We start from the raw sequence: 13,094 nt of genomic DNA on the forward strand, positions 1-13,094 counted from the left end.
AAACATTGCAAGTGAGTTAATTTTTCTTATTTCTACACACTGAACCTGTTTGATTGTAATAGGGTGTACTATGGTACTTTGGTTGAAATCAATTAGAAGAGAATTTTCATATCATTACCTATAGATATCATTACCTATAGATTGAAATATCCCAGCGGTTGACACTTGAAATTAAAAATATTACTGAATCGCAATCAAGCCTTTGTCTAAACAAGGAAGGAAACTCAAACAAGTATTCTTTTAACTCATACATTTTCTCCAGCAACAGAACTTAAACTAAGTTTAAAAGTACAATTTCATCATTGACAAGTCACAAATGAGAGTCACTAACGAATCAGTCTTATGATCTAATGATTATGATTACAATAACAGTCTTTTACACAGTGCCTTTATAGTAATTAGTTACTGAACAAGGTTTTTTTATGCTTCTAAAAATTTCAAAAATCAGACTTCACAAGTCACCTCCACATAAGTTAACACCATCCACTTGTTTTTGAGGATCTACAGAGAATGCATCACTACCACAGCATTTCAACTGTAACCAAGCGTCCACCATTTTTCGTAGAGGATTTATTATATTAACTACAGGTTTGAAACACCAGCAATGTACAGGACGTCAACAATAATACACTACAAACACTTTATTATAAAACTTGCCTTTTGGTGTAATCTCGCAGATATAATAATTGGGTGTGTCACAGACAGCATCAACTACTTGACGGCTGCTTGAACTGAGAGCCCCGCAGTCATGGAGACCATTTCTAGGGTAACCAGTCTCCCAGATGGTGTTCTGCCAGTCAGTAGGGGCGTCGCACGTCACCCATCGCCAGTCAGACTCCACAGAGAAATCAGAAAATCCTGCAAGAAAGAGACAATAAATATTTCATGCCTTGATTTCATATGTACAATAATCAATGTTTCCCATGTGTGTAAGTTTGATTTATTAACACTGTATGTACTCTAAAGGCATTGTTTAACAATGTTAAATCTGAGATGCATGGCCCTACGTGTTATCAGTGTTTGTGAAATGGCATAATATTGAAGCCGTAACAAAAATTGCGCTTCAAAATGATCATGAAGTGCCTAAAAACAGTAAAAATCTTTGTGTGAACAGTTTTACAATACTCATTTTCCCCAATAGACTGTAGTGTTATAAAAACCGTTAGGAAAACGCAACATTTGGTTTCGATTTCCAATCATGAATATCTTAATAATCAAACATGCGATCAACTTGTAAAAGTCATGGGGTTCCTGACTGACCTAAAGGTTTATAATTATCATTGCAGCATGAGCTAAATCCTGGATTTTTTTTCAGAAGCTGAAACAAAGATACCAAATCCCTTTAATACTCCAGTCAGTCTTACCCTGCACAACACAATACTAACAGCAGACAAAACAAATAATTGCATAACCCGAATGGCCAAAAAAACTGTCAATTTGGAGAAGGTATAGAGCTAGGTGTACATATAGGTATAGTGTTTGGTCCAGGGCTGTAGCGACGACTTTGTTTAGTGTTAGAAATTGACCACAAAGCAGTCATCACTGGAACATGTGTAGTACAACATACTCAAAAAGTTGCTTTAAAAATTGCTAATGAGCATGGCTAACAAGTCCACATCTAAAGAAGATGAACAGAACAAGTTTTTCAAACTTGGATTGTATTTGAAATTTCCATGATTCAGACACCAGTTTAGAGGTCTAGTGTGTTTGAGTATAAATTCATGCCCTCTAGATCTGTTAGCTAGTCCCACTTATACATGTAGGTCTTACTTATGGCTAACAAGTCCACATCTAAAGTGGATGAACAAAACAAACCTTTCAAACTTATAATTTATTAGAAATTTCCAAGACTCAGACACCAATTCAGAGGGCTAGTGTCTTTGAGTATAAATTTATGCCCTCTGTTAGCTAGTCCCACTAATAGGTTTTACACTGCTCCTGGTGTTTAGTTTCACCTACCCGGTATAAATCTGTACATGCATGTTCACATGGGGAGGTGAGCAAAGATCTTGTAATCAATGCAAATTGGGTACAATACAAAACTGATGTGCTGGTGCCATTTGTTTAGGACTATAGGGTTATGCTTTAATCAACCACATGCAGGGATAGATGAACCACTTCTTGTAATAAAATAATGAATCCGGATTCATATAGCGCTTAAATACAGAATGCTGTCTCAATTAAAGCACTCAACAGATATCACTATTAACTATGTCATTGGATTCATTCATGCACACAGTGTGCACCATCTCCACTCCCTGGAAGTATTCCTACCATAACGTCATGTTGAGGGCATATATGGCAATTACCATCACAAAGCTTTTGTCATCCTACCAGGTCCCCATTTCTCTCCTGGGTATGGAGTGGCAAATGTGGCCTAAGGAACTAGCTATAGTGGCATGTTGGGGATGAAACCCACATCAACTTTGTAGACTCACCTATCCACCAATCCCTAATTGGATCAAAATCCTTTGTGCGATTGACGATAAAATCAAACTCCATCTGGTTGTCGATGACCACCAGGTCAGAGTCTTCGACCGATGAACACCCTCCCCTTCCGCTAGTCCATATAGAGCCATACTCGCTTGTGATGAATCGATAGCAGCCACCATCAGGGCCACTCTCATAGTAAGCGGGACATGGTCCTGAGTGGAAGGATAGTGGATTGGAGGGAGGAAGAAATAATCAAAACAATAAGAAATACAAATAGCATCATTTGAAGGACTCTTCTAAAAAAGCATATTGGCTGGTGACGAATCGGTCAATTTGTATTCAAACTAAAATCTAAATTTGAATCATTGGTAATTAAAGTATTTATATCTTCACATTGTGTTTTTTTATATGGAAAGTACATAATCTGTGGAAAAAATTGCCCAGGAATTGATGGTTCAATTTAGTAGTGCCTATAAGGCTTGAAGCTATACAGTCGTTGTAGCAGATTTTGGATAAAACTTCATCAAAGAACAAAATTTTGCAAAGGTACATGTATGTACCAGAGGGGGCTGATTGTCCCTCCAGTCTATATATATACAGAGACCATTGCCAATGCTTCCTTGAGCGGCCTTAACCTGGGGGGGGGGGGGGGTGTTTCACAAAACTGGCCATCAGTTACAAATGACAGTTTTTGTTATAAGCTATTGAAATCCTTGCTTCTGATTGTTTATCAGCAGATTTGTCACTGATTTTTGTCATTTGTCATTGAAAAAAGGCTTTGTGAAACGGGTCCCTGATCTTATCTTGATATATAATGTGATAGTCACCTTCAGGTGTTGTGACGTAGACCGGTCCCACTTGAGGGAGCTCTACTTCCTGTCGCTCAGCGGAGACACTGATGCTGTAACGGGTGCTAGGCTGTACCATGGTGATGTCGTAGCTATCTACTTCACCACCATACACCAGAGCTGAAAAAAAAAATGTATATATTGTTTTCAGAGACATCACATTTTATTTTAATATTATTGTTGCAAATTTGGAGACCAGTATATGATCAATTAAGCCCTAAAAATAAATAAGTATGAGAGAGACTTACCCCACTCCGGCTGGCCTCCCAAGAAGGTATCCAGATAGTAGATGTTGTAAGCGATGACATCACAGTTGTATTCAGACACGTTCCACGTGACTCGTATGGTGTCCCACCCAATGGCAGTGGCATTGAGATTAAAGACGTTGTCATCTCCTACACGAAAATCTGTACGAATAAAAATGCAAACAGAGTAAATTGTCGTCTAAAAAGAAAGAAGAAATAAAAATACTGGAAAGCCTGAGCCTTGCAGTAGTTATTACAACTTTATTAAGCAGTAAAGTCCTTAGAAGACTTAAAGACCGTCAATACTACTGGGCCAGAAGGGATTAGACCACACAGCAAGGTCACTGACAGGTGGCTATCTCATTAACTCAGCTCTCAACTAACATAAGAAAAAGAGGATCATGGGGGACCAACAGGCACTGATTGGGGAAGTTTTCTATATAGAGGGAGCAAGTAGCTACAAGTAGGACAGTGGGGCTTTAAGTTTTATCTATCATGAATGAATTATATTGTCAAAATCATTTTACTTAAAGAAAACTTTATTCCAACTTTATGGGAAAAAGAGTAGACGGCCATTATAGGGACAAATGGCAAATTCAAACACAATGGGGGCACTATGTGGAATTAAATTAAAAAATTGTATCATCAATAACCCTTTTTTCACATTTCCAACTATCCTATGTTGTGGAGTGTCCACACAGATGTAGTTGATATCTATCACATTACATAAATGGTCATCATGAGGGCAAATGGTAAATTCAGACACAATGTGGGCACTACTAGTATATGAAATTATAGACTTGTCTATGAAAATGTCAATTATCTCACCTTTTGGTGTGACTTCGCAGATAAAATTGATGTCACCCACGTCACAGACCTGATCATAGACGGTCATGTTATCGGGATCAAATACTCCGCAGTCATCTAAACCGTTCTGTGGGTAGCCCGGTGCCCACAGACTCAGTTGCCATGCATCAGGTGACTCACATGTGACCCACTTCCACACTCCCTCCTCGGCCAGGTCAGAGTAGCCTTTAAGATCATGTACAGAAATAGTTGTGAATGATTACTGGTTAGGATACATACAAAGTTCAATTTTCTTCGCTTTTTAGTGTGTTGGTCTCTCTCCATCTTTACTCCCATTCCTCAACCTTATCTATACCCTTCTTTGCTTTCTCTCTCTTTCTCATTTCTCTCCTCTTAATCTCTCATTTCCTTTTAACCTCTCCCTTTCTCTCCCCTAGCTCAATCTCTTTCTTTCTCTCTCTCTCTCTCTCTCTCTCTCTCTTTTTCCGCTAACTATTCTATTTTAGTTCAATTTTTTTCTTGCACAAGTATGTTCATGTTTGAAGGGTTACTGAGGGCTATTTATTATCACACCTCTTTGCACAGTCTTCAAACATTTGAGTACTGTATAAAGCCAAACTGATATCTTGCACTTCTAGATTATCTATTTCTTTCTTGAAGTGCACTTAAGTATCCACTATCAAACCACCTTCAAACTGTTTGTCTGTTTGCACAGAATCCCTTAAAATAATCAAAAATGCATTATCAAATTGAATTTTTGTGAAAATCATTTATCAGGCCTTGCTTGTCATGTATTCTACTTCTATTTCTAACACCTAACAAATAACCCTAACACAATTAAGGTCCATCAGAGTATAACTTGGAACTCACCTATTCTCCAATCTTTACTGTCATTAAACTCTCTGGTCCTGTTTGTGATGTATTCCAATTCCCATTCATCATCGATAATCATCAGGTCATGATCAAAATTCCCTGCTGCTTCACCACAATAGTATCTATGGAAAGCGAGACATTGAAAAGGTACTACTCTCCGAACATTGCAATGAGTTACATTAGACCCCAGCTTACAGTGCTGTAGGAAGTTCTGTCTTTAATTTTTTATCTAATACAGTACACTTTGGGACTAAGAAGTACTTGTCTTTCTCCATGAATTCAACATCTACATGTTCCTCAAATGGTATTGGGTACATTATATAAACATTCCAACCCAATCCATCATCCCTAACCCTGTACGCCTATAAGTATAACAGACAGAAATCTGAAGAAAAGAAATCAGTGTGAAAAAACATTGGCTTGAGTATTGCAGCTTAATTAGCGAAATGAACAGGAACTCGAAACCATAGATTATAATTATCTGGCCAACTGTCTTGAAAATTAGATGCTGTTGCCTTCTAGGAGGGGGGGGGGGGGTAGAAGATCTAAAGATAAGGGAAAGAGGAATGTCGCTTGACTGGAAATATGCAATCTATTATTAAAATGTTGAGAACTATGCCTTACACAACTTGGGCTGTGTTCTATGGAGAATACGTACATACCAAATCAAATCACATCCAACGTGATAAAAAAGGCTCTGATAAGTACAACTAAATTTTGCTAAGCTTTACTTTTGAATTTATCCTCTCATGATGCTCACCTTGCATTTAACCAGTCTTTAACATAGCGATCAGAGTCTTGGAACCAGTAGCACCGCCCATTTGCTGCTTCCTCATAGCCAGTGGGACATGGGTCTAAAGGGGGTACAGCAAAATTAGAATCAAGTACTATCTTGGTTTCGTCAATCAATATTTATGAGTAGAAAAAAGGTGAAGAAATTCTAGCCTTCAGGTTGTTATATAACCCTTTAACTTCCATAGGTAATCATCACCCAAATCAATAATTATATGTATATCTAAAAGTATTTTGTAATAATAAAGGCTTGTCTCTAATAGTTATGCTGTCTCTAATAATTTAGGACAAAGTAAACAAAAGTGGTGTTTTTTCTTGAAATTAGAAACAGGTTCCTGAAATGTGAAGTACGTGTTTTAAACACATAATGAATTAAGTTTGTACCTCAATGAACATTAAAATTGGGCTCAAAAATCAAAAATTTGTTGCAAGGTATCATGCTTGCTATACACATAACATGTGTTTGAGAATTTGGAACACCGTTAGGATAAAGCACCCCTAGGACCAGTTTTCACAAAACTTGTCATCAATGACAAATGACAAATGACAAAAATCAGTGACAAATCTGCTGATAACCAATCAGAAGCAAGGATTTAACTAGCTAATAACAAAAACTGTAATTTTTCACTGATGACAAGTTTTGTGAAATGGGGTCCTCAGACTTACCAGATATGCCGACAACAGGCCCAACTCTCTCCAGCTCATCGTCAACGATCAAGACAGCTACACTCACATTCAGTGTGGTATTGGGTAGAAGGCCTGCTACACGAGCACCAATGGAGTCTCCACCGTAGATGATCTCTGTAGATTGAATGGATGATAAATCAAAAGTCTAAGAAAAGGGCACTGCTTTAAAGCCCGACCGCACTACATATAGGTACTTGCGCCTTCTATATAGCAAACAATGCCTAATCGGTGATGATTGGTCTCCCATGATCCTGTTTTTCTTATGTTAATTGATAGCTGATTTGATGAGATAACCACCTGTCAGTGACCATACATGGAGGTCTAATCCCTCCTGGCCAAACTTGTGCAGTGGGGGCTTTAATGTGCAAGTATTCATTTGGCACTTCTTTGCTAACAAAGATTTATGAAGTTTGCTCCTTTAGCTTCTGTTTATATTGTCCGATTTAAATTTTCTGTTCATTCTTGCGATTAACTCTTCTGAAATCAAGACGAAAAGCTTTACTCTCTCTGCATTTTGTTGCTATTCTTTGATTTTGTAGTATCCATTATCTCTGTTTTTATGAAATTTTTCCTCTCCTTGTGCCGATCTGACATGGCACTTCTAAGAGATGGACATAGTTTGCCACAATCTAAATTTTTCTTGGATACCCTTTGATTTTTATATACATGTAATCATATTTTCCCATGACCCTTAAACAATTATTGGGAAAAGAATACCTTGCACCCAAACTCACACTTTGTGTTACTATAGGAATATACTTTGAAAAATACAACCAAAAACATGACATTTTTTGTTTAAACATTTAAAAGATTAACAGATTTTGTAAAATAATAAATTTTGATTTGTTGTGGATCTTCAAGATGAAAAAAAGAGGCAAAATCAAAATGGAATACCCATTAGGCCTTAAAAAAAAAGATGTTGTACTGTCCATTGCGAATCGACCAAAAAATCTTGAAATCTACGGTCGGCTTTTTAAATTTTTAAATTTTTTAAAACCGTTTTTTGGAGAGAAAAAATGTAATAAAGCATTCAAAACTGAAAAATATTAGCCCAAAGAGGGAGAAAAAAATTATTAAAAAAATATTTCCGACCTACCGACCCATGTTTTGGCACCTAAAGGGCAATACAACATCTTCTTCTTTTTTTTTGCCTTCCAGATAGACTAAACATCTATGATGCTGTACTTACTAAATTCTTCCATGTCACTGTTCATCTCCTGATAGTATATCTTGTAGCCAAAAGCGTCACATTTATTCTCTGGAAGTGTCCATGACACATCAACTCCGTATGAAGCTCCACTCGTCTCCAGATTCTCAACCTTTAGTTCCATAGGATCAAAACCTGACATGAATATAAATATTCATTCAAATTAAAGAGACAATTGTATTTTTATGCATGATCAAACGTTGTTGACAAAATGCAACTTTTTTTAGCGAAAGTAAAGTGGTCATGGTTTAAGGGGGGAAAAATTAAGCTTTTCATCAAATTGAACAGATTACATGTTAAAAACAAGTACTTTTTACAAAGAGATGCGAGTCAAATTCTTGATGTCTTTCTGTAGGAGGAAATAGAAAAACAAAGTATAATCAAAATCATGACATCATCCAATGCTATTCATTATCCAATAATTGTTTTTAATAAAAACAAGGAAGGATTCAAGACTATTTGACTGTGGTTTGGGGAGTACATATTCATGTATGTTTGTGTTCAAAATACACGTCTCAAAAAATCTCTGACAAACACCTTCACTTGCCACATTTCCTACTCTGGACCTCCCATTGAACAAAAACTAACTCCCAATTACATTTTCAAAACTTGAATTTAGAAAGTGAATGGTCATGTTACCTTTAGGTGATACCTCACAGACATAATTGAGCGGCACATCGCAGACTTGAGCTTCTACTTCTCCTGACGATGACAAAGACCCGCAGTCTGGCATCTCGTTGCCAGGGGAACCAGGAGCCCAGAGGGTCATCTGCCAGTCGTTTGATTCCGTGCAGTCCACCCACCTCCATTCACCCTCCACAGAGTTATCAGAATAACCTTTGAAGAAATAAAGTAACAGTTGTTTGGTCTTCAGAGGTGTCATAGTTTAGCGTTTTTTTAATCATATACCAAAGCCTACAATATTCTTTAACTGTTTCTAATGCAAGATTAATAACTTTTATAAATACAATGCTTCCTGGGAAAAATTTCAATTATTTAAACATATTTGTGGCTTACACCCAGTATTCTGACTTGTTTTTCAATACAGATGGATCAATCGATCTTATTTACTGGGTGTGAGCCACAAATATGTTTAAATAATTCATCTATACCAGTGATGAAAGACTTGTCTTGGAGCTATTCAAGATCAGAAATTGGTAATTTTGCAAAGCCATTGTATTGAACAAGCAATCCTTCCCTCCATTGGTGGTTATTGTTTTGTTAAAAAATGTATGTGTAGCAAATCAGCGACTGCGCAGAGAGGCGGAGAAAGCGAGCAAAGTGTTAAGCTTATACAGCTGGGGCACGTTTCACAAAGCCTTTTTTCAATGACAAATGACAAAGATCAGAAGCAAGGATTTCAGTAGCTTATAACAAAATCTGTCATTTGTCACTGATGACAAGTTTTGTGAAACACCCCTGGTGTGTGGTATAGTACATGTCTTCGGGTCAAAGGTTAAAGTTAGGAATTTGGTTACAGTAGGAAATTGACCGATGGTTAATAGAGCATGCATGTGTCCTATAACCCACTTGAGACCTTCACATAACGTACCTAACCACCAGTTATTGGTATCCCCAATCGCAGCTATCTGTTGCACAATAAAGTCCAGCTCCTCCTGGTCGTTGATGATAGCTAGGTCAGAGTCCTTCTGCGCCCAACAGGTTTCCCTGCTGTAGTGCCAGAAGGACCCAAGGCTGCTCTGGACGAAGAGGTAACATCTTCCATTGGGAGCGAGGCTGTAGTCGTCCGGACATGGGTCTGTATGAATTAAGGTTGGAAGAAAATTGGTAATGTCATGATGATCATAATAATAAAGATTTGTACATGTATAAAGAGAATCAAACATAAATAAAATATTCATATCATATCAAATCAAACTAAACCATATAAAATTAAACAGACAGAAAACAAATCAAAACAAATCAAAATAAAATAACTCAAATAAAATAAAATCATATCATATAAAACCCAAACAAATCATGTCAAATCAAACTAAATCAAAGCAAAGCAAAGTATACTCAAATCAAATTAAATCCAATCAAATCAGATCAAACTGAATCAAATGGAATCAAATCAAATCAATTCCATCAAGTCAACTCAACTCAACTCAAATCAAGTTAAACAGATCAAGCCAGACAAATCAAAATCATATTAAATCAAAATCAAATCAAATCAAGTCAAATCAAAATCAAATCATGTCATATCATATCAAATCAAATCAACTCAATTCAAATCATTTTCCCTATCACTACTCCTCACCTGTTGTAGCTGTGACTGGGTCTACAGGACTCAGCTCTACATCTTTGCTAATATACGCTGCTACTGTGACATCATAGGTTGAGTTGGTTGCTAAGCCACGTACTACTGCACTAGACGTATCACCACCATAGACAAAACCTGATTTTAAAGAAATATAGAATAATAATAATAAGAATATGAATTAAATGTGTTGACATGTTGTCGTCTAGTGGATAAGTCTCCACTGTGAACCACAAGGTACAGGATTAAAATCTCTGCAATTCTCATGCAAAACATAATACAATGAATAAGTATATTACAAAAAAATATACAATGAAGTGACAAAGATAAAGGAAAAAGCACAAGAAAAGAGGAACTAACTAGAAGCAGAGCTTGTTGAAGTGTTAGTTCCTCAGATGTTGTTTTACAAATATATCTTGAACAAAGTATACTTAGAAAATTATCAATCAATAAAAAAATATGTAGCAAAGAAATTATGGATAATACTGATGTGACCTATTGTTCTAGGTATACCACAATTAAACTTACTTGATCCACTGGTAGATATATCTCCAGTCAAGTAATAGGAGATACGATAGCCAATCACATCACAGCTGGTCGGAGATACAGTCCATGTGACCTCCAGGCCATAGGTCGTTCCCATGGCAGCAAGGTTATGAGGATTGGCATCTTCCTGACTGAATCCTAAAGGTAGTAAACAAAGTAAAAAGAAAAATGTGATTCGTTTTTTTTGTAATTACTTCTGTAATCAGCAACATAAATCAATAATACAATTTTGTTTTAATACAAAATAATAAAACTGATGGCCCATTTTAACTGGACCACTGTTCTTTCATAAATAATTCATAGTAATATCAGAGATTTTCAAGGAACTTTAAAAAAAGTAATATTGAACAAAATGATATTTGAAATGAGTTAGGTGATATCAGAATGCGGCAACAGCAATTGATGATTCGCCTCAGGATAATTAATGCAAATTGATCATTTCAACTGGGTATGCTCCATGCTGATCCCGTTGCTGGTGAACTAGTGGAACATAAATTGCCATGCACATTTGACTTCTGTGTATATTGCTCATGTTCAATATACAACATACTCCAAACAATGCGAACATCTCAGGTTTTGGATCATAGCAAGTACAGAGTCACAGGGTATTGTGATGGAAAACTCTTGAAGGAATGCAAAAGACGAAGACGATCCTTACCTCTCGGTGAAATCTCACACAGATAACTGAGCGGTGTATCACAAACCAAGTCCACGACCTGACCGTCAGGCTGCAAGGCTGCACAGTCCAGACGACCGTTACCAGGGTGATCAGGTACCCACAATGCATTCTGCCAGGTAGTTGACTCGGTGCAATCGACCCAACGCCAGTCACCCTCCACAGACTGGTCAGAGTAGCCTGAAAAATTAGTTCAAGATATTGTTAACCCCATTCAGTTAATACGCACTCATTGCAACAACCTAAAAAAGACATTGTAGCTGAATAAAACAGTAGAATGCCAACTAATGGTAAAATGGGGTAAAATAGTTTGACATAGTTCTCTCCATGAATATTCTTTCCAAGTACAACATTTGTTCAAAAATAATGCCTTCGACACCACCTCCTTAAAGGATGGTAAAAGTAAACGGGATTAAAGCAAATCCTGACGCCAATTTGAAGAAAAACAAGTAAAGGTGATTAATGTAATCAATCTATCAGTTTCAGTTATAAAAAACGGTACCAATTTGAGAGGAGAGAAAAAAGATCAATACGCCCTTAAAATCTTCCTGTACTCATTGTATGGTCCTTGCAACTCTTTGCAATTATCATATCATAATTCCTAATCATAATACAATGATATATTCTTTGAAACTATATTCTTATAAATGTAACATTATCCATTAAAGGGATCGTCTAACAATGTTAAATCTAAGATGCACGGCCCTAAGTGTCATCAGTGTCTGTAATATGATGTTATATTGAAGCCCTAAAAAAATTGCGCTTCAAATTGATCAAAAAGTGCCTCAAAAAAGTAAAAACCTTTGAGTGACCGGTTTTACATACTCGTTTTCCCCAATAGATTGTAGTGTTATGAAAACCGTTTGGCAAACGCAAAATTTAATTTTGATTATCAATATTAAATATCTTGATAATCAGACAGGAAATCGGCTTGTAAAAGTCATGGGGTTCCTGACTGACCTAAAGGTTTATAATTATCATTGCAGCATGAGCTAAATCAAGGATTTTTTAAAGGATCTAAGACAAAGTTACCGGATCCCTTTAAGTGCTAATCACCTATCCACCACATGATGTTAGGATCGATCTCGGCAGTCCTATTGATCAAGAAATCCAGCTCCACTTGATCGTTGATGATGGCCAGGTCAGAGTCAGGCTCGTTGTCGCAGGTCCCTCGTCCCGTGGGCCACCAGGAACCTAAGTCAAGGATCCTGAATCGATAGCAGCGGCTGTTGGGTCCCTCCTCATAGCCATCTGGGCATGGCACTGGAAAGGATTTCAGCAAAAGGAATGTTTATCAAAGTTAGTTGAAATGACCCAAATTCTTAAAACAAACTTCATTCATGTTTTGTTTAAATTGCTTCAATGCTTGTTAAGTTATTGTGGTAACGAGATATTTTCTGGTATTTTTTAAACACTTTTGTGACCCTGTGTCCTTTGACAGTTGACCTTTAATACTGACAATCTAATTCATCCTTGCATGCTCATGCATACTTGATCCAAGTTTGATCAAAGTGTGTTGAATGGTTCTGACTTCATGGAGTTAACACACAGATGGAGAGACAGGCCGTCAGACAACCTGAAAATATAATGCCTCAATCAAGACCAGGCACCACCTTTGGTGCAGAGGCATAAAATAAGAATTTTCTTTCTTCTTGAATTTCAAATGGGCTAATGAATTGAGAGTTTTATAGCTTTGAATATTGCTTGTACCAAGGTTTAC

At 36.9% G+C, this 13,094-nt stretch overlaps 1 protein-coding gene across 1 annotated transcript in view; it reads right to left on the bottom strand.

Moving 5' to 3' along the window:
* Nucleotides 1–68: 68 nt before the first annotated feature.
* Nucleotides 69–13,094, bottom strand: part of LOC105440233 — a 46,424-nt gene continuing 33,398 nt past the window's right edge. The window contains exons 30-45 of the mRNA XM_030995719.1: nt 12,431–12,637; nt 11,357–11,554; nt 10,681–10,836; nt 10,153–10,290; nt 9,445–9,651; nt 8,532–8,729; nt 7,875–8,027; nt 6,665–6,799; nt 5,967–6,060; nt 5,204–5,328; nt 4,355–4,558; nt 3,530–3,688; nt 3,261–3,401; nt 2,439–2,645; nt 658–858; nt 69–76 (exon numbers count right to left, since the gene is read on the bottom strand). Coding sequence (XP_030851579.1) covers nt 69–76; nt 658–858; nt 2,439–2,645; nt 3,261–3,401; nt 3,530–3,688; nt 4,355–4,558; nt 5,204–5,328; nt 5,967–6,060; nt 6,665–6,799; nt 7,875–8,027; nt 8,532–8,729; nt 9,445–9,651; nt 10,153–10,290; nt 10,681–10,836; nt 11,357–11,554; nt 12,431–12,637 — 2,531 coding nt within the window. The remainder of the gene's footprint in view (nt 77–657; nt 859–2,438; nt 2,646–3,260; nt 3,402–3,529; nt 3,689–4,354; nt 4,559–5,203; nt 5,329–5,966; nt 6,061–6,664; nt 6,800–7,874; nt 8,028–8,531; nt 8,730–9,444; nt 9,652–10,152; nt 10,291–10,680; nt 10,837–11,356; nt 11,555–12,430; nt 12,638–13,094) is intronic.

This window comes from Strongylocentrotus purpuratus, unplaced genomic scaffold (assembly GCF_000002235.5).
Source record: "Strongylocentrotus purpuratus isolate Spur 01 unplaced genomic scaffold, Spur_5.0 spur5_scaffold_3, whole genome shotgun sequence".
Lineage (NCBI taxonomy): Eukaryota > Metazoa > Echinodermata > Echinoidea > Camarodonta > Strongylocentrotidae > Strongylocentrotus > Strongylocentrotus purpuratus.